Source organism: Dicentrarchus labrax, unplaced genomic scaffold (genome assembly GCF_905237075.1).
Source record: "Dicentrarchus labrax unplaced genomic scaffold, dlabrax2021, whole genome shotgun sequence".
Classification (NCBI taxonomy): domain Eukaryota; kingdom Metazoa; phylum Chordata; class Actinopteri; family Moronidae; genus Dicentrarchus; species Dicentrarchus labrax.
This window is the reverse complement of record NW_026136995.1, coordinates 232,923-255,144: the sequence shown is the minus strand read 5'-3', so window position 1 is coordinate 255,144 and position 22,222 is coordinate 232,923. Positions and strand designations below refer to the sequence as shown.

General features: G+C 40.0%; 1 protein-coding gene across 1 annotated transcript; it reads right to left on the bottom strand.

Annotated features, from left to right (window-relative positions):
• Positions 1-6,788: 6,788 nt before the first annotated feature.
• LOC127361036 (apoptosis regulator BAX) lies at positions 6,789-13,415 on the bottom strand. The gene is made up of 6 exons (XM_051395601.1): positions 13,191-13,415; positions 13,014-13,044; positions 11,081-11,242; positions 10,835-10,979; positions 10,096-10,200; positions 6,789-7,545 (listed from the first exon to the last, which is right to left on the bottom strand). The coding sequence occupies exons 1-6, from the start codon at positions 13,216-13,218 to the stop codon at positions 7,402-7,404; spliced, it is 615 nt and encodes a 204-aa protein (XP_051251561.1). The 5' UTR covers positions 13,219-13,415; the 3' UTR covers positions 6,789-7,401.
• Between the last annotated feature and the right edge of the window lie 8,807 nt (positions 13,416-22,222).

Genomic DNA, 22,222 nt, shown 5'->3' with positions numbered 1-22,222 from the left:
CCTCTGACCTCCTCGCTTCCTCCCTGTTCCCCTTATATGTTGCCTCCTCTCCTCTTTGTCTCGCTTCGTTTCCCAAAGATAACACTTTAGAATGTGCCAATTTATCCTATAAAGAGGAGAGGAAAGGAAACAATGAAATGAGAGGTCAATGTCAAATTTTAAAACTGATGTAGGCTAAAATGTTTCCTGTTCAGGCATTGACTGGAGCTTTTTGTCAAGTAATTCTTGTAAGATAAAGTGATATTGTACAACACGACAAAAATGTCTTAAATGTTTCTTCTAAAAACGGAATTATTCGGTGTGTAGTAGTTACAGGAAAAAACATGTAAACCATTTTAAGCTGCTTAAACATAAAAAATTGTTTCCACACTGAACTCAACTTGAAAAATTTAGTTAAGAAGTCACTGAACTTCAGAAAATAAGTTTGATAGCTTTATGATATGAAGTTCAATCAACAGCTATTTGGTCACACTGACACATTAGTTACATTTTCCCAGTTCAAAGAGTCAGTTCTTCATTTGACATACAGACATTACAGCTCTGGCTTCAGCTTCTGTTGGTGGCACTTTGTGTTGGGTAGAGAGACAACACAACACGTAGGCCTACTTTTTCAGTACTGAGAAGTGTTTTTACGTTAACATTGACGTAAAGTAGTCCCAAACAGTCGACTCTATGTCAACACTGGCCCCAAGATTCACTGAGATTTAAAACAGCAGATGTCGTGTTGAGCCGTTTTCAATCTATGGAATGCAGATTTTGATAAATTTAGTAATAATGTCAATATTGACACCAGCATTGGTGTCTTTCATCAGAGTATAGTCATATAATTTAGTTTGCAACTCAGAAAACATGTTTAAGGGCACAGTACCTCTTTAAAGACACACAGCAAGTTTCCATTGTATCTGTTTTCTTCAAACTCCAAATAGTAGGATCTCTGAGGAGTTTGAATGCTCAAACAAGGCATGGGAGGTATACTTAATTTAATGAGTTATGTGAACACAACTATCATTTAAGGCAAAATAATTCATGTTTATAACTACTGAAATTGTCTGAAGATGAAAACATTTTAGTTGAATTAACTTAAAATGAAAATGATGAAGATGAGTTGATTTTACTTCATTTCTGTACAGTGTTTTACAGTGTATATCATGACAATGAGAACCTGGGTAATGTGGCAGCCATATGCTGCTGTAGGGCTTACCAGCATGCTGCTGTGTTGAGCCCACAAGTGTGTGGTGCAGTGGGGCTCCCTCTTGTGTTTACAATTAAAACTACACAATAACAGTTATTTATTCTCACAGTGTCCTCTTGATTTTTTTCCCTTCTGGTCCTAAAATATGTTGATTTTATGCTGAGATAGTACATCTGTAAGAAATGCAACCAGCTGTTCACGGCTGATGTTTTCAAGAGCTGTGGATTTCCAAGATGGCTGCCAGAGGGCACGTTACGTCACCTGAGACCTGCACGCAGCACAGGATGCCCCTACCACTGTTTTTCTACTGCACAGCCATAATAAATGAGCAGGGAGGCAGGCAGGACACTGCTGAGGTATTAATAATGAATGAACACAGACAGACAGAGAGAGGGAAAAAGAGAAGAACTACTGGAATCACACACACAAGCCCAGTTTCCATGACTGAATGAAACTGCAATTAAAACCTACTACAGACTGCTGCTTGTAACAAAGTACTGTCAGATACTCCGTTATAAAGGGATGTGAAGTCATCCTTTCACACTTGCTATGAGGCAATCACCTTGGTATTTAGACAGCAAGTGGTGCTTGGTTAAAAACTGGGTCTGCACCGGTGTGCTAATACCAATAATACTAATTGTAATATAAATATTAAAAATGTGCAAAATGTTGGGTGCCCGGTTAGCTCAGTGTCCAAAATCCAACCAGCAGCCCTTTGCTGCATGTCATCCCCTCTCTCTCCCCCTTTCCTGTCTATCTTCAGCTGTCTCTATCATAAAGGCAATAAAAGCCCCAAAAAATACTTAAAAAAAACAATTTGCAAAATCTTATATATATTTAAAATATACATTTAAAAAATTGCTATGCTACAAAATGATTATTATTTATTTGGTTTACCGGATGTAGGCCTTTGGCTCAGCTCCCCTACAGGGAGAAGCATGGGTCTCATTGAAATGAATGAGGCTGATCTCACTGTGTTTCTATATTGCAGAAATTAAAGGTGGGGTAAACAATTCTGGAGAAATCCAATACCACGACAAACACGATGATATAAAGCGGACGACGACACAGCAAGTAATGTAACAACCGTTAGCAAACTGTCTGTACTGTTGTTGCTGTGCAGCTAACACACAGAGAGGATGAGACGGTTTCCCAGAGCCAGCACACCAGACAGCGATACTCAAAACTCTCCTGCTCCTATAGCTAACGTCACAACAACAGCATATCTCGGAAAAGTAGAAAGTAAGCTAAATGTCCCTGGGCGTTGTGTGGCTCGGTCCGAACCACTTTGATTCCCATTTACAGAGGCTGGGCTGCAGACAAACACGGGAGATTTTTTGAGTGCATGCTGGGCGGAAAGCTGGCCGACTGTGAGGAGATATTAGCTGAATCTGAAAAAAGTGTACTGGATTAGAGTCACATACTGCACCTAGAATCCTATAACTCACCTTTGAAAGTTTTTGTTAAAGAAGCAACAAGGAACTTTCATTTCGTGTTGAGTCTGGCGGCCCCTGTGGACAAAAGCAGTAATTTTTCTACCACCTCGTTTCATTGATTTCAAGGGGAATAAGGGGTACAATCTTACTTTCTACAAGCTCAACACGTCTCCTCCACAATCCTTCCATCCATCAATCAGTCCTCTTTTGCTCATCCCTTGTTACTGGCTAATTAATAAAACTACCCTTCCCTGCTAATTGTCTACCGTTTATAGGACCACAGGAGACACCAGGGAGCGAGTGAGAGCGGGAGAGAGAGACAGAGAGAGATAAAGAGAGAGGTAGCGGTGTAGGGGTATAATTATGTTAAGCCAAATCACACATGAACTTGATAGAGCTTATTCTTAGCACGGGGAATGTAGGAAAATGACAGGAAGGAGGGGGACTGGAGTTTATTTCAGGTCAAAGAGCATTTAAGACTGATCTAATGCGCTTTAAAAGGAAGAGGGGGTTTTATTAAAAGGAAAAGGAGAAAAAGCAGAGAGAAGTAAGAGAATGAAAGACTGTAAACTGCAATCTTCTCTGGTCTCACATCCAAAGGCCTCCACACACTGTACAATTACAGCCATCTTACAGGGTCATTACATGTCACACTGAGAGTTTGTTCTGCAGACGTGGGTAGTAGTCACTGGTTGTTATTAGCCAGACTAGGAGCGCGGCTCTAGGGATGGCAATGTTAGTCTGTCTGTAGTCTGTCCATCACTTTGATTGACGAAGTAACTACAATTGGATGGATTGCCATGAACTTTGGTACAGAAATCCACTTCATGAATCATCAGAACTATGAGTCAGAACTATACAATATTAAATCATCCATATTTGCTCACTACATCTCAGACTTTCTTGTAAAAAGTTATGGACTGAAAAATATCCTATATATATGCTAAATAAATACACCAATCAGCGATAACATTGTGACCAGCTGGGCACCCTGGTGGTCATAATGGTATACAGCCCCATACCAACAAACTGTGATGCACTGTGTGTTCTGACCACTTTCTATCAGAACCAGCATTAACTGTTTCAGCAGTTTGAGCGACAGTAGCTCATCAGTTGGATCGGACCGCACGGGCCAGCCTTCACTCCCCACGTGCATCAGCAAACCTCGGGGACCCTGCCTCCGGTTCACCGCTTTACCTTCCTGGGACCACTTTTAATAGGTACTGACCACTGCAGACCGGGAATGTTATGGCTGATCGGTGCCAGAAAGTACCAACTGAAAGATGAAGATTTTCAGTATAAATTGTTCATCTTTTTTGTTTTTTCGCTGCTCATTTTTGTCTCCATCTTTGGTGACAAGCAACCACTCAACCCCACCAAAAAGGCAACAAAGGCTCAAAGTCACACTTTGAAAACATGGCTTTAATATTCACTTCATGTACAGAAAGTACCTCTTGTATTGCAAAGTGACATTAACAGGATAGAGATTCCTCCAGACATGATTTACACCATGATTTTACAATTTAAAAAGGCACAGTTTTACAAAGAGTAAAAGTAATGTGGTTTAAAAAGAAAATATAAAATAAAAAATGTAGATATATATATGTATGACACTTTTCAAAAACTGAATGCACATGAGACAGAAAAAAGTTCAACTAGTGTGGATGACAGAGGGATGAGGAACACTAATGTTTTGTCTGTCAATAATACATTAAATCATTTTGAGTAAAACTGCTGTTGTTCTTTTATTTTCCTTTTGAAAACCTTTGCGTAATTCATTGATATTGTATTTATGAGTTCATTATTCAACAATGTAAATATTGATGAGAATGTCACGTAATTTGTTGTTAGTGGAAATCACATATTAATGCAGTTTGTACCCAATGTGCAGAGTTTAGTGTCCTATATGAATGGAAATGACACCTATAGGTAATCAAAATGCTTGCTGACTAAACCACAACTGCATGATACAGAATAAAATGTGCAATGATAGTTTGTTATTCAGGCAACATTTAACACAGATACACTATTTCTCAACTAGATGGAAGAACATATTGGAAATACATTAAACGTGATGTAACACCTGAGTTCCTTCATGTTATTTGTGCTGGTGTAAAACTTGTCCTGACACAATTTTCTCCCTAACCCTTTCTTATTCCTTAATTACTGCAACCTGTTACCTTCACCCTTCAGGCAACTTGGTCTCAGTCTCAATCATATATAATATTGTCACCATGATTGTCCGGACTGTAAAGTTGTCCTGTCGGTCTATTTACGACATCTATTGCATGTCTGTCAGCCCTGAAGACGGATCTATCATCTGTTGCTCTTCCGAAGTTTATTCCATTTCCCCCATTAAAGTGTATTTTTTGTGATATTATATTATTAAATGAAACTGACTTATGTCTAAAATAGACTGACTTTGGAAAAATCTATAAAATGTGGAACTTATACACTTCTACATCATCTTACTCATACAGAAATGCTAAATTATTTTGGAAGGATCATAATTGTGGTTAAATACTTTTGAAAATAAGTATAAGGGCGCCCGGTTAGCTCAGTCGGTGGAGCCGGTTGCCCATGTACTGAAGCAGGGCCCTTTGCTGCGTGTAATTCCCTCTCTCTGCCCCCCTTTCCTGTCCATCTTCGGCTGTCCCTATCAAATAAAGCCAATAAAAAGGCCAAACAAATAACTTAAAAGAAAATAAGTATAAATGTGTATGAATATTCATGGGAGTTGTAATAAAGAGGAAGCTCAGCTTGTTACAAATCCTTATTGTATAAACAAACTTTGTCACATCTTTCCCTGTGATTTAAAGTCGTGCTTCTTCGTACAGTACAGCTAGACAAGCCTGCAAGGTTATAATGAGTAAAGGTGCCCTGATCCGGCTTTTTAAGGCCAATTTCAATTTCTAATTTCTAGTAGTTTATTATTATTTCTTAATTAACCATTTTAATTCTGCTTAATGGTCCACTGCGTAACATTTAAGAGGATCTATTTTTTAGTGTACAATCACCTGAAAGTAAGAATATTGGTGTTTTTGTTACATTAGAATGAGCTATTTTATCTAGAGGGGGTCCTCTACAGGAGCCCAGAACAGACAAACCAAACACTGGCTCTTTTTACGTGTTTCGCAGCCACCATAGTTTCTTCTACACACTTGGAAAAGGAGGGTAAAGCGGGGAGTTGCAATTCGAAACTTACACACTGGTCCCTCAGTTCTCCACTTTATTTTAATGTTCATTCATTTACTACTTTAATTTGCTAACCTTGCTTCCTTATTCTCATCACCAACGAAAAAACACCCAATCGCTTTTAGTTTGGTTGCCTAAAAAACACAATACGTTATTTGGGATTTTTTCAACTGGGATTCCGTTTTTACAACAGCAGGTGAGCCACAAACTGATTGAAACAAACGCCAAATGACATCGACATGTTTACTGTCCGTGCTTATAAAATATCTATCTGAATGTCTTCTAACATAACACCAAACTTTCTCTCTGTTTGCAAAATGCTAAAATGGGTTGCTAAATGTACTTTGGTCACCATTAATATACCTGGATGGCAGTGTTGTTGCAGATTGCAACTCCTTCAATTCACCCTCCCCTTCCTAGCACACAGGAGAAGTTACATTGGTCGTGAAACACCCCTATCCAGTGTTTGGTTTGTCCGTTCTGGGTTACTGTAGAAACATGAATCCATTGAAGGCAACCCGCAGCATCTGTCGATACAAACAGCTCATTCTAAAGTAACAAAAGTACATCGATTCCTATATTCAGCTGATTGTACACTAATGAAAACATACCCATTTTTTCCCCCCATCCGCATTCTGTGAAGATCCGCCCCTACTCTGCCTCTGACCCTGGCATTTTTTCTAAACCATCTCACTCCTCATGCCTAAACCAAACCAATGGAGGCAACAAACACTAGCCAATCAGTGGCAGAAAAGGGCGAGTCTTTGTGGAAAAACTACACGGTCACACATGTGAAATTGAGTCGCGTCCTCAACTAACAGCAAAGTTCGCCTCAACAGGCGATGGCCCTGCATGTGTGTGACTGTGCCGTGGGTGTTTAGGGGTGTGGACCAAAATTTTTTTGTATTTTACTTATTAAACTGAATATTTATCGGCACCAGGTAAAGACATAGTCAGCTGAAGAATTTAATTCATTGGTAACTTGTTTATTTGTCTATTTATTTCACACAGTAATAAGTAAGGGTATCGAAATCTGATGTGCAAGTACCCATTTCACACAGGTAGAGCTGTAAGAACACACTACGTTAGGATGGTCCCACCCAGTGTTAGCACCTGTTTACCACTGTTAAACAAGAGGCCATAATAAAGCCCACATTGGCATTTGTAGATGTTCTGTCTCATAATTACTTATATTATAATATATTATTCAGTATGGAGGGCTCCTCCCAGATACAGTACGTTTCACTTATGTTTGCATAAATAACATTTGAGAGGGTAGAAAAATAGATTGTGTTTGAGGTCCAAGCACATTTTACGATTTGACCATCTCATGGCAACATGTAATCAGGAGGTGGCAGCATCCGGCCTCTTTGTCAGACACGTTGTCATTACATGACAACGCTGAATAATAAACCCTCTGGTAAACATTTAATACTCGGCTCAAAGGCCGATTTGGTAAATGCCTAGAATTATTTGAGACCTGGAGGTCTCAGGTCTGGAGTTTGTGAGTGTTTGTGTTTTTGTGTGTGTGTGTGTGTGTGTGTGTGTGTGTGTGTGTTGTGTGTAAGTGCGCGCGCCTCAGGACTGTCTGGTCAGTCTCCAGCTGATGAAGCTTCCTATAGCCAGGCCGGTGATGAAGATGAGGGCGAGGGCAGAGCTCTGAGAGCTCATTGATGACACGCTCTGCATGGACGCCATCGCCAGATCTGAGAAACTGTTGATCTGTGGAGAGATCATGTATTGCATCACAATGGGAAACATTTATACTTTTAAATGGAACCTATAAATACTAAATGAGAGTTTGAAACATATAAATAAATTATTTTTGTAATGCGTTTCTATGACTTTAAGTGGACATATTACACTAATTTCCAGCTCTACAGTCTTAGTCTGAGACTCTACTAGAGTAGCTCTGCATGATTCATGGTTCAATAATATGCTTATTTATCTCATACTGGTCTTTCATCCGTCAGTTCAGTCCGAAACAAGCTGTCTCTCTAAGCCCCCTCGCTCCCTAAAAGCCTACTTTCGCTGAGGAACAGTGTCCTTTTAACGGTGCTCTCGATGGGGTGACAGTAGCGATGTGGGGACACTGAATTTGATGAATTTACTGTTCAGACCACAAGTGAGACAAGAATTTGGTTGGAAAAATTATAAGCCCCCTCCAGAGCAGAGTGTTTCTGGGGACCACACCAGCTGCTCTGCTTTAACCTGGGCTACTTGTTATTAACCACTTTAGCCGCTTACTGTAGCTGATTTTACGTGGTTAGCCTGCAGCTAAGTTAGCCGGAACTGGAAGCCAGAGCACCAGAGCAGAGTCTGTTAAGGTCAGGACACAGCAACCCGACGGCCGACCGTCGGCAGAAAAGCAGTCGGACTGATCAGTCGGCTCCCGTCTCCCCGAGTCGGTAAAAAAAGGGCCTCCGAACACACCAAACCGACGGCGACTGGAGCGTACGTTCAGCGCGTGCGTGAGGCGTAATACATCCCCATAACAGCAGGCGGCGCTCATCTGTGTTTAAAACCGGAAAGGATGGATCAGTCTAGACCTAGTAAACACAGAGCACGCTGTCGTCAGTCATCATCAGAGAGTGTCGATAGTAGTCGAGAAGGATCGTTATCGTCATTACTCGCTGAACGGAAAATACGATGGCTAATAATAACAACAAGATACTGGCGTTGGCGTAGTGTGTTTACCATCGTCACTTCGGGTTTTCTCGTGCACTCACTGTCAAGGGCTAGCACTCCACCAATCAGATTGGTCATTGAGGCTGACGGCCACTGGCTGATTCTACATGTCGTATCGGCCAAAATGAACGCCGACTCCGACTGACGACGGCACGGGACACACCGAACTGACTCGAGTCACCGACCTCGCCCGACTGTCCGACAATGTCCGACGGCGATAATCTGGTTGGTGTGTCCGGGCTTTTAGCAGCAGTTAATGTAGAACTAATAAGTAAATGTCCATCAATAAACTCATAAATCCCTGAGAGTTGAGGCCGAAAAGCTGCACGACATCAGAGGAAAAAACAGAAATTACGCAACTTTCCTATACAATCTCTCTGTGAGACACACAAAACCTTGAAGGGTTAGCCCTCCCGAGCAGAGCAGTGGGATAGCAGACTGAGCTCACTCATGCTCTGCCTGTAGCAGATACCAATATGAAGTGTGGATCGGTTCTAATTGCGCTGGGGTGTATTTACATTGGGTCTTATTAATTAGTTCATGCATGTAGGATTTAGGTAGGATTCCTACGGGTCTGTTTTTAATTGGGTCCATCATTTTGGACCAGTGAACGGCTCTAACGTGTTTATTAGATTTTAAAAAGTCGGCAGCGTTTGAAATGCAGTTGGTTTTCATCCTGTTGTTCTCTGTGGCTAGACTGATGCTTTCTGAGTTAATACGGTGACGCTGATGAGTCTGTTTTCGAACGTAATTTACCTTCAAACCAGCAGCAAAAAGTTTCATTTCTCACATTCACTTGCTAGCTCTTGACCACAGTTTCCTCCCTCACTCTTGTTTGCTCTTTACTTTAAATGTCAATAACCAGCTAATATCTTATCGCTCCTCCTTACATTAAGTCCCAGGATTCTATGTTCTGCCTGTCACATACTTTCCTTTTACTTTATGTACTTTTGCAAATACTTTCATACTGTTTTCAGCACAACTGTTGTTGTATGGATGTACATTAGTGATTTGTGGATATGAATGTGTGGATGTTTGTATATATTTGCCTACAAAACCATTTTTAGTCATTTATTTTTATCTTTTTGTATTTTATTTATTAAACTGAATATTTATCGGCACCAGGTAGAGAGTAGAGTAGAGTTTCAGGTACTCTCTGACAAACAAATATTGTGTTTAAAATGATAATGAAGAAAAAAAAGCTAAATTCACCATTAATATGTTGAATTTAAAGGGAATTATATTCAGGTTGGGCAACAATTAAACAGAAGGAAGCTGTGTTGCTGAAATGAGGGCAACTTCCCTGTGGGTAATTTCTTGGAGTGTGGTGGTTAAACAGCTCCCCCTACTGCTCAACCTGACATCATTCCCCACTGTGAGTAGACTCTGCTCACCATATATTTTACAATCCATTTCACTGTGAAAATGAAATAAATACGCCCTCATACACATGGCTGTTTAATCTCACACAGTGAGGCTACACAAACAAAGGTCTGAGTGTTACTACAGTGTTCCTGTGACCACAGAACTATCATGGGACAGGAAAGTGCTCTGAAAGAAAGAATGGAAGAAATGAAAGCCTACCCATCCTCCATGTTTCCGAATCCAGCCCAGTAGATTGTTCCTGAAAAACTCCACGGTGCACCTCAGGATGTCCCTCACTGACTGAGGGATATGGGCCTCCACCATCTGATGGACGCGCATGCACACACACACACACACACAAGACACACAGCCAACAAAAACACAAGGTTTACACACAAAGTGAAGCTGCTGCTGAAGCCTAAACTGAAATGTACTGAGCTACTACTTTTACCCAAGCAAAGAGCAGATATTCAGCTGCTTCATCCGGTCTGATATAAACACAATCTGCGTAGGCTAAACTGTGACTTTAACTTAAGTAGGCTAAACGTGTGATATGGCCCACTCAGTAGTCTAACCATCATCTCTTTACGTCTAGTTCCACTATAGCTATTAGTTAGCAGCCCCTCTGGTATGCAGAAAAATCCCCTTTTACCAAACACTTTCAGGATAGTACCCATTAATCATGTAACCAACCTCTATTTGCTCATACCTAAATCTGGGTGGAGCGGTTCCATTAGTATCATCCACAGTTTTGGACAGTAGACTAAAAAATAAGAACAGTGCTAAAGACTCTACAGCTGAACAGACAAAATACTGACACAAACACAAGCATTCTCATAGAGCAGCTAGTCATACGACATTGCCCACTTTTTGATGCATATCTTGCAAATATCTATCCCTGGACCAAAAACAAGGCACAGACAAAAACCAGAAAAGCGCACAACGAGTGCCAACCCACCCTGTGAGCCAGCTTGCCGGCGACGTAGAAAAGCACGGCGATCCTCTCCCAGGTGATGCCAGATTCTAACACTTTGTTTGCCACTTCCTTAAATCTGTCCGACATAGAGCCGGAGCTGGGGCAACCAATGAACCCATCTATCGCACTGAAACAGAGACACAAGAGACAATGGTCAAAGATTGAAAAGCGTCTTAAGGAACTCACTTATACAACATATATGCAACAGAAGTTGGCTGAGAGACTCACTCTTTTAACTCGGCGTCGTCTTTGACCCTGTCGCCGATAATGCGGGTTATTTTGGCCAGCTGGTTCACCACCTTCTCCTCCTCCTCCTTTACTTTCCCAGTCACTGGGGTGAGGGGTGGGACGTCCTCTCTGGGCACGTCTTTCAGCTCCTCCTGTATGACCCTGGAGGAGAACAGAATGTTAAAATACCGTCTTTTCCCCCCAAACTAACCGCTACTCACTGTACATTATGGGATTTCCACTGCAGCGCATGGCTGTCACCATATTTTTATAACGTTTTTTAAAGTAGAAATAGCAGGCCTGTCGCAATAATTGACTTACGGGACATGAGCTTGATTATTTTTGTTGACTAGGATATAGACTGCACCCCACGCTTTGTTTTAATATCAGCAATATTGTGCCTGTAAGCACCCATCATGTGGATTTGGTGAGTAGATGAGAGATTGTTGACAACCAGGCTGTGACTTGGTCCCCGCAGTGTTAGCTACCAGCTTTAACCAATGACATTTTAACTGATTTAAACCAGACTGACTGAACCGGTATCTGTCATTCTGATACCAATTATAGAATAGATGCAGCTCTCACTGACGTCAACCCTTTATTACCCACGGTGTTTATCTGAAGCACGATTCCTGTGCCAAGTTCATTAACCTGAACAAAGGAGCAACAGAAAGCAAACTAGCATGGGATGTGTCACACAGAAGGTGTCTCATCGACCATGAGTGATTGTGGTGGTAAAGAAGAAGGAGAAATAAGTTAGAAAGATAAGTAAATTTCTATTTTTTTTTATATATTATATATATTATGCTTGTATTATATACATCACATGTGCTGTGTCAAACATGCAACATGTTGGAGCTCCTCTAAAATAGTTTCAAAAAAGCATCACGAATAGTCAGAACAGAAGAAATCTAAGGTCCCATAACAAATCCAGCTCTGCGAGTGCAAAGTCCCCAGGTTTTTAGCAAATGTAAACAGGATTTCCAGATCTTTTTCTGGCCCGGGTTTGGAAAGTTTCCCCCTGACATGATATTGTTGACATGAGATGCCTTCCCAGAACCCAAAGGATACTAAAAGACCGCAGTCAAACAGCCAGACTGTTGTTTTTAAGGCTACCACTGACAGGATGTTGTGCTCAACCTTTCTCCTGCAGTGGAAAAAGCTCTGCTGATGGAACAATAGATACACACTAAAAGATGGCGCGGCTGATTTCTGTGCACACTGCCATGTTTAAGATAACAGGAAACAATCCAAAGGATTACACACTTCAGTGACGTTCTCTATTTCTTATCTTCCCTATGGCACATGAGTCACCTGACAGCAGTTACAACCCGTTGTTTATGATGGGTATCCGTTTATCGTAACACACAGCGTTCACTGGAACATGAAACTGAAACTCCTGAAAGAAGAAGGAATCTGGGGGTGCAGAGTTTGGTTGTTTGTCAGTTACAAACCTGCAGCACAGCCTCAGGTAAACAAATAACAGACTATTAATGAAAGGAAGAGTTATCTTCAGGCTTTTATGTCTGTGTTCAGCTGTGGATGTTAGATACACTGGCCTGAGGAAATGACCTGCTTTAGGCCAGTTTCATTATTACCGGTTAATGATTAACCCAGTTAATAATTTGGTTTATAATAGGTTATAACTTAGTGGGAAAAGCTAAGTTACAACATGAGAACTTACCTGTGTGATGATTAATACAGAAATATCAATGAAGTGGTATTAATAGATAATGGTGATATGAGTTGGCTGCAGTCCTAATTTCTAGTATAACAAGTCTTCATTTTAAAACAGTAACAGGCTATTTCCTAGTTTCTTCTGGACGGTTTGCTTTTATCACCAATTCTGTCTGAAGTTTGTCACTTTTGTCTTCAATGCAGTGTGTCAAACAATTTAAACATGAACAATAAGGTGAAATTCAAGGAACCTTACTCTTTGATCAGGGCCTCCCCTATCCTCTCATCTGTGGAGGAATCAAACCAACATTATGAATCAGTTAAAACACAGCGTTATGTAACATAAGCAGTGTAAATGCTGTCACCGTTATATCCAACGTATAGCGGCAGTGGGGGAAAACAAATGTTCATTAATGGGTTTTATCGAGCTTACCTGACATCCCGTTTCCTTCACAGGCCATGCTTCTTAAAAACTCTTAAATAAACTTGAAACCTGAAACCTGACTGAGGTAAAAGTGGGTCTCAGAATGAACTGTCCTCCACGAGGCGATGAAACCCGCAAAGTCCCAGAAACACACATCGAAAGTGAAGTAAAGTCGAGTTCTGCTGCACACTGCGGTGTCCCTGACTTTAAGGCGTCCGAGTAGAAACATGTGAAAGTTGGGTGCGTCACCGCCGACTGACGTGACCGGACGTGGCTGTGCACGCGCTCCATCTCTCACGCGCTCTGCAGTCAATGTCTCGGGCCTTTTTCTCCTCTGCTGAACTCGGTGAATAAAGTCTGTTACTGACTGCTGGCTACTGTCAGAGACCAGAATATCAATCTAAAGCCACCGTGTGGTGACTTAAAGCTGCACTGTGTCACTTTTAGAAAAACTACTTTTTGTCATTATTGTATTGTATTTTCACAATATCCGGATAAGTTTGAGCAAAAATGAAAAAAATAAATAAATAAATCAGAAGATCAGCTGTCTGACTCCCTTTTCTCATGTTCAATTTTGCTCATATAACATATTCATTTATCGTAATTTAGTTATATATTTTATTCATGTGTTGCCTATATGCCCTTTTGTGTCCCCCTTTTTCTTTTTTAAAATGTTTTTTTTATTTTATTTCATGTTGATTTCCAATACCTTCAACTTACATTTTCTCTAATAGACATAGTTTCAGCAGTCCAACAAAGCAACAGTTCAAAGAATCAAACATTAAAATGTCATTTTAATGAGTTAAAAACCAATTAAACAGATTACCCAAAATTTGAAAAAGCCTTAATATTATATAGATACAAACATAATACAATGTAGATATTTTTGTACTTTTCCTCTACTGCTTTGTAGAAATGTTGCAATTGAAAAAGATAAATGATAAATAATATCATCACATGTTCTACAAGTCTTCTGGGAGAGTGGTTGTTTCACATCCTACCATCATACTGAAACTTACATAGTCATCAACTATGCACAGCAGCTACACGCACACACTGGCACTGGACTAATCTAAGAGAAGAAATAGAAACTAGCCCATTGATAGTAAAAGAATATGTCATGTCATTAATTTAGACCCACCTTTTGTACACAGAGCATTATGGGATAAGCAGGATCCAGTGATTTTTGGACCTTGACCCGTACTTGGTACTAAAAGTCAGGATATCTCTGCCTCTGTTGCTCAGACAGATGTCGATGCGGAGCTGTTGAGCTCATTAGTCGCATTACAGGCGGGCAGGCAGTTAAGGGTCCATGTGGACCTCAGCACAACCTGGACTCCTGACTCCATGCTGACAAGTGTCACGTCAATAAATGCGAGATGGGACAGAGGCATGCAGCCCAGTTATTCAGAGGTTCACAGAGTATTGGCCCTAAAATTCAAGACCTCCTTGACTCTCACAGTTACAAAGAAAGTGTTGCAGGTTTGTGCTGTGTTACATTCCAGAGGAAATGTGTAACTACCAGCAGCGTAATAGTTTGGTGTGGTATCCTGTGTCAGAACCCACAGCACGTAACGAAAATGAAACAGAAGTGAAACATTTTCTGTTTTCACCCCCTGAGTTTATTGTAGGATTTTAAATTGCGTGTCATTTCCTGTGTCTGTGTGTGTGTGTGTGTGTGTGTGTGTGTGTGTGTGTGTGTGTGTGTGTGTGTGTGTGAGATATGGATTGCCTTTATTTAGTTGACACATTTCTCAGATCTGCACAAGCTGAATGAATCTATCACAGTCGAGATCATGTATAAAAATGTACTTACATAATGTACTGAGTGATTGTAGTATTTGAGCCTATTGCCTCCTTTAAAATGAGCAGACCTGAACTCCACAGTTGCATTAAAATACATTCTTTCTATCTGCTCATTTTCTTAGCTTAGCTTGAATTTCTTTCTTTTGCTAGTACTGGAACTTTATTTATTCCAATTCACTGCCAAGCTTCTGTAATGTCTGTGACGTTGTTCTGCCATTCCACATAAATGGAAATATAAGATTCCAATGAATGATGAGCAAATATTTACTTTAGCAATTCTGAGATTTCCAAACCTTTTTCTGTTTTGAAAATGTTTACCCGACACTGACTCTATAACTGATGGTTCACGATGTGTTAATTGATGAGCAAAAAAGACAACACTGTAGCTGCATTAAAACCATGTACTTTAAACACATCTTAAGAGCAATAAAAGGAAACAAAAATAAAAATAGTACCATCTTTCCACATTCTGATGACACGTTGCACTATCAATATTTAACTGAACTAAACACAATTTATATTCCAATGATGAAATATCACCTTTTGAACTTTTTGGCTTGGTGTGGTCCAATATCCACATGATATATTTTAAATGGGAGAGCAAGTCACTGTAATCTTAACTTTAAAAAGGAAACTAAATAAGTTCCTACTTTGATGTGTAGAGGTCTGCTGTTGTTGTTGTTGTTGTTGTGGGCCAAAAAACTTCAACAAAGCACCTTGAGGAAGAAAAAAGAAAAGAGCACAATGTATTTGGTTGGCTTGCGTAAAGTAAAGTAAAGAAATGTGCATGCTACACAAACACAACATTTGAGATCTGTATGGAATAATTAATGAACATCCATTTGCAGTAACAACTTTAATGCTTCATGTTAACATTTTATTTAATGTAACATTTAGGCTATAGCAGAAAATGTATGGATATATAGGATAGGATATACTTTATTTATCCCCGAAGGGAAGTTCAGTTGTCCAGCAGCTCACATTTAAAAAACATAATTCCAAATAGAAATTAGAACCAGTTTAGACTGAACTGACAGCAGAACTGATGCTGGTATCGGTTTTAACATTTGACAACAACTGCTTTATTCTGGGAGAAAATATCATTGGCATTGGCAGCAAAGGACTAACTTATTGTGTGGCTATGAATGTGTTTAGAAGAAAATGGCTGAATTCACTTTACACAGACTTTAATGTGCAGTAAACGTTTTTGGTGCTTGGTGGATGACTGGGAGTTTGGGATAAAGTGGCAGGCTGGCTGGCAGCACTACTTTTTTATAATGTAACACACATAGCTTACACATTCCCACTTACCACTGTCACCGTTGTTCTTTTCATCCTCTTCTTGTTTTTTTTCTTTTCGTGTCCCCAGAGATATGTTCGCTTCATTTTTTCATCTGTGTGTTTGACCGGGACCGCACGTCGATGCTGGCTAGTACTAAAGGGGCCCCATTAGGGAGATTCCCGACGTGTCGTTGCAGTGTCTACGGGGTTTCAAGTTGTGTCACTGATATGGAGTGATATCAGCTGTCTGTCGGGGGCCACTACTAGCAACTAGCCAGTGACAACTCGGAAAGGGCCCTGTGTGGAGCGTCTAAAGCAGTTCCATTATTTTGTCATTGACGTCAGCCGTCCCTCGGGGCCCCCTTCAGCTCGGGGCCCCCTTCAGCTCGGGGCCCTAGGCAATTGCCTGGGTTGCCTGCCCCGTTGCGGCGTCTCTGCCTTTATGGTCAACAGAACTGCCTTAAATTGAGCTTATATAGCACTTTTGCTAGCCTAAACACACTAGCGTCTGTACATTGTACACTATTATTTTAAAATACAATTTCTGACCTCAATATCAAAACAACTTATACAACTTTAAGAAAAATATGAAAACAGTTCTTGGAATATGCTGGCTCATCCTAAATGCCATTTACACTTAGAATATACTGATATTAACAAGAAATATTGTACAGAAAGGCTCTGCTATATTTTATTATTCTAATTTTAAGTGTAATTGTCAATCAACTCGGTTAAATTTGCCACATTCAGATAATTTCAGACCAGTACAAGTCAGCACATCACTACTACTAATGCTTGACTCTCACTGGCTCTCCTCACTAGTGTTTACTCCGTTCTGGAGTGAAATGCTTTGTTGAATGGAGGCTCTTTTTGCAGTCTCTACGTTTGACACTAGAGGGCAGCACTGACATTCTCCACAGCTTTGGCTCAGGTAACAGTGGACTCAGTGGTGTGCAGTCAGACATTTGGTAGTTCTGGAAGAAATATGAAGATGTGTTGTTGCTGCCTCACATCAAATATTCTACACTTAAAGTATAGCCGTAGCTAACAGGAGAGCAACAGAGAACAGCGATCAGTCATTAAGTCTTTTTTTTTTAATTAACTTTCTTTATTGGGAGCAATTTCACAGGCAACAGCATGACAGTTCTATGTAACAGAGAGGGCTCCCAGATTTAGTTGTATCTTAACTGTTTTTAGAGACATTGGGACTAATGTTTAACTAGGTAATAGGTTGACTTTTTCAGATGGTTAATATCACACGTGACTGAGCTCACCCACTCCCATGGTCTCAACAGACTTCCACAGCTCAGCTTCAGTCTGTCAGAGAGACACGACTGCATGTGCTGCAAACATCTATCCGAGCACATGAATAGACAAGCAATAGAGACTGATCACAATACAGCCTGCTGATGGATTTAACTCCAATTTACAGCAAAAGTTCAACATTTCGGTGTTTACACTGCAGAGAATTGGATCACATACATAAAACTGCGGCCTGGTTAGCTTAGCTTAGCTTAGCACAAAGACTGAAAACAGAAAGAAACAGTTGGCCTGGCTGGTCCTTGTTATCCTCGAATCATTCAATTATTTAATTCAATATGGAAATCAAACAAAAAAATAAATAAACAGAAAGACAGATAATTAGTTTTGTTTTTTTTTAATTTGCAGTCATCAGAAAGGGAAAATAGTGGGTAATCTTTTTTTTAAATCCATAACACAAGTCTTATTTTTGTTTTTCTGTTTTGTGAATTTCTGACTTTTCTTCCCCAAGAAGAAAGTGACTGACACCTCACAGGACCCGGCAAGTGTAAAGCTGACAAACAGTTAAAGACAGATTCCTTCCTTTATAGTTTCTCTTCATCTGAGTTAACCTCAGTTATTCTTGTGCACTCACAGCAATTAATGTTTAAGCTTTAAAAACTTGTTGAGACAGTCATCATGCCAACGTTGCAACTCTACCCTACTGGTTTCTTCAAGTACAGATTAAAGAATTATTAAAGATTTCACAAAGCAAATAAAAAAAGGTAAAAAAATAAAGAAAAAGAAAAAAATGTAGCCGGCTTTGTTCAGTTCTATCAAAAAGGTTTGTTTGAAATTTAAAGTTTAAAATCTGGTCTAAATTTTTGCACGATTTAATAATTAAAAATGTGTTAACTGACTCACCTCAGTTCTCACTGTTAAATGAAACGTTCAATTCTCACTGCCCAGGGAAAAACAGTTTCTTGTCAGAAATTTTCGAAGTCTGTAAAAATGCCAGGAATCGACCCTGTACGTTACCCTCGAGCACTGTGGTGGTCTAAAAGGAACAGAGGGAAAAAACCCACGCTCAAGTTTGCGAGCAGCAGAGTGTGCTTTGTGGAGTGCTTTCCACTAATACCACTTACCACTGCTTGTACTGTGGTTGCAGACCACGTACCACTCCTTGTATTGTGGTAGAAAACCACTCTTCACTAGTACTGTGGTTGTCCCCCCCCCCCACAGTACAGGATGCACCTGCACAGTTCAAAAGGCTAGAGCTGTTCTATCTTTAGCTTTCTGGGTGCAGTTTTGTGGTCATGCAAAAGATGTTTAAAAGGCAACATACTTGATATACTTGAATCACATATGAATGTATAGTAACATAGATTACAACGAACAAATAAAATGGTTATATGATAGGGTTAAATGCTCGTAAAATAAATAAGGCATACTTAGGTTGAGCATACATGAGTAATAAAATGATAATGAAAACGTGAATAAACCAAAACCAAATAAACAGTTATGTGTCCAACATTCTCAAAACATTCTTATACTAATACTTTCAAACCTCTCGCTTTCTGATGGAGACCCACATTTTATCACAGAACATGAAGACTAATCAATAACAAAGATAAAAGCATAATAAGGAAAGATAGCATCATGAAAAGGTATATACATAAAAGTAATTGCGGGCCAGTCGGCATCTTTTATCAGACAGAATATGATATAATATAATAATATGACAAAATTCCTGTCAGCACTTGACCTTGTGTTTTTGTTTTTTCTATCATTGCTTTCTAATATTAATAAAACAAATGAGAACAACAATTGCATGAACTTCTACTCCTTCAACAATATGATCCTGATCGAGAATATCAAGTAACCCAGAAACAGCGATTCTGAAGCTCTTCGTCAGAACCCCTACAAACCCACGTAAACACAAAACATCCGCTGTGGGTCAAACAGCACTGACCCACAGTTCTTAGCTTTCATTATGGAGTATGTGATAATTTGGGATTTTATAATCACAAAACGATTCATGATCCTGTAACATGAATGGTGCTCACTATTCTATACGTAAAACACCAGCCATCTGGATCCATAGTGAGCCAGAGGAAGCTATAAAAATGCATTTAAAAAAAATATGTCTTACTCACACATACACACAATCAGCTACTACAGATGTTTGGTTTTGGCCTTACGCTGCAGTCACTGACATGCTTTCTGGCACGTAACCTTCAGTTTTGGCTCTCCAATACTCTGGGACCTGACCTCAGACTATTTTCCCATAAGTACCCCGATTGCACGCTGGTGTTAAAAAAGAGCACCTACATTGCCTGCCTCCCATCTGCTTCTCTGCAGGGACTGAAGCTCAGAGGTTCCTGCTGGTTTCTCTTCCTGTCTGGGTTATCTGGAGTTAGATCCTGTACCTCTCCCAGGATTTACCATCTGTTTTTAAATGGTTTTCCTGGTTTTCTTTTTTTTGCTCTGTGTTGCTGACCCAGAGAAGGTTCGCTTTGTTCAGATTTTCCCCCTGCCTCTCAAACTTTATGGACACACCACTGTCTACGAAATGGAATTTAAAACTCCAACTCTACTCAATCCTCCACTGGTTGGCCTGAAACTGTCAAGGGACCTATTTCTCAAAAAGGATACAGACAGCTTTCGTCAGTGCTTCCGAAAACAGCTGTAGTTCTTCCACTGTAGTGTAGCAATTAGCCTGATATACAGAGATTGGACTGCACAATTAATCATTAAGCAACTCCAGAAGGATTCTTGATCTTGATGTGAAGATTAGTTGTTTTTTTTCAGCCCAGTTGGAGATGCTATGCTATGAACCTGATAAGCGATTTTAATTTAGTAAGCAATGCCTCAGTAGACCACTCTGGTCACCCTTTACTAGCTGAAAAAAGAGATTATTAGAGTCATTAGAGAGAATATACAATCTATTCAAATACACATAATTCCTACTCAAGAATTGACTAGCTTCTTCTGTCACACTGTTTGTTAGAAAACATTCTTGACACTGAGATTTAAAGGGTCACCTTTTTGGAGCATGCTCTTTAATGTCTCATTAAACATATGTCCACGGTGGAAACCCAGTTGAAACTGACTATTGCAATTGAACTGAACTATTGGCTGATCTGGAGGCAGGTGATGTACATTGTGGCAGCTATTGTCACCACACTGTGGCATTTTTTACATTTGCTGGAAGGGAGGGAGGTAGCAGAATTTAGGGTTAAGTTAAACCGTGGCTGCAGTCACACCCGATTTCACTCAGCATTCATTTTTTTATTTTAATGAGGAAATTTCTACAAGAAGTATTATTGTCAGACCCAGCCTTTGCTTTGTGCAAAGCTCAATCAGATCAAAGTCTGACATGCAAAATCCAGACAGTTAGAGAGACACAGTGGGATTGACCTCTCTTTCTGGTAATGCTGATTGTTTATACTGTGTCCTTGTTTATGCAACTGCATGGTGCAAGCACATTCATAATGACGATCAAGTGTTTGATAAGATGCTGTTTAATGTTCAACTAGTGGAATGAGGTTGTTAGCGTGTTAGTCACGCCACCAATAACTCTTTCAGTCATGGACATCTGATTACTGTATTAAACGAGCAATGTGTAAAATTTGGCCAGAATTATCATTCATTAATGTTTAAACATTTAAAAAATGAACTAACATTTCCAACCGAATGTGAAGAGACAGCAGCTATGACGTTATGCCACAGCTGCTAGTGCCAGAGTCCCTGGCTGGGGCCCTTGGTAGAGATAGCAGGGGCAGAGCCGGAGTGTCTGGAGGAGTAAACACCGGGATGTCATGCTGGATTCTGCTCTGATCCGTAGCCGAGTAGTCAAAGTTTATTTTTTAAACTTTTGGGATTAAAGGACCAGTAAGATTAAGTGGCATCTCATCACATTGCAGAACCATCTATAACTAGTACTATTGTCTGATAATCAAGACGACAGTATAAATCATGTGTGTTGATACAAAAGCACAGACTTCACATGAACCATGTCAGAGCCTTGATGACTTGCAACCCATGTAGTTTCCTAACCTGCTTTTTTTTACATGGCAGCAATTGGTCTTGGTTGTTATTAACCCTTCACACATCACATCTGGAATAAATCCAAAAGCATCATGTACTTGGCAGGAAGTTAATTTGCCAGGGCAGGCTTCCCAAATCTTAACATTGTGGGAAAGGGAGACATTAACTGTGCTGTCAACATGTTTGTCAGAACTAGATCCTGTTGATCAAAAATGCACTTGAATGTACGCCACTGATTCCCTTTACTATCATACAAACTTTAAAAAACAGACGGCCAAAAGCCTGCAGGGCTTCATTCATCCTTCCAGTCTGTATCATGGGCCTGTTCCGCTCCCCCCATATACCCAAGTTAGCTTGTGATATTTTACTATTATATGATTGCACTTCGATATATTATAATATGCACTGTGTAAGCATTACATCAAGTGAAACTATCAAAAGGTATCAAAACTAGATTGTTAAAACCCTCTACAACACGGGGCCTTAAAGGACCAGTGTGCAGGATTTACTGGCATCTAGTATCTATTTTATCAATTATCTTATTAGCCGTGGCCAGAGGCAATATGTTTTCAGGCCAGTAAATCCGTCTCATTCTTGTGAACGCAATTTCTCAGGAATGCCTTGAGGGAATGACCACTTTTTGGGGGATTTTGTGGTCAAAAGAA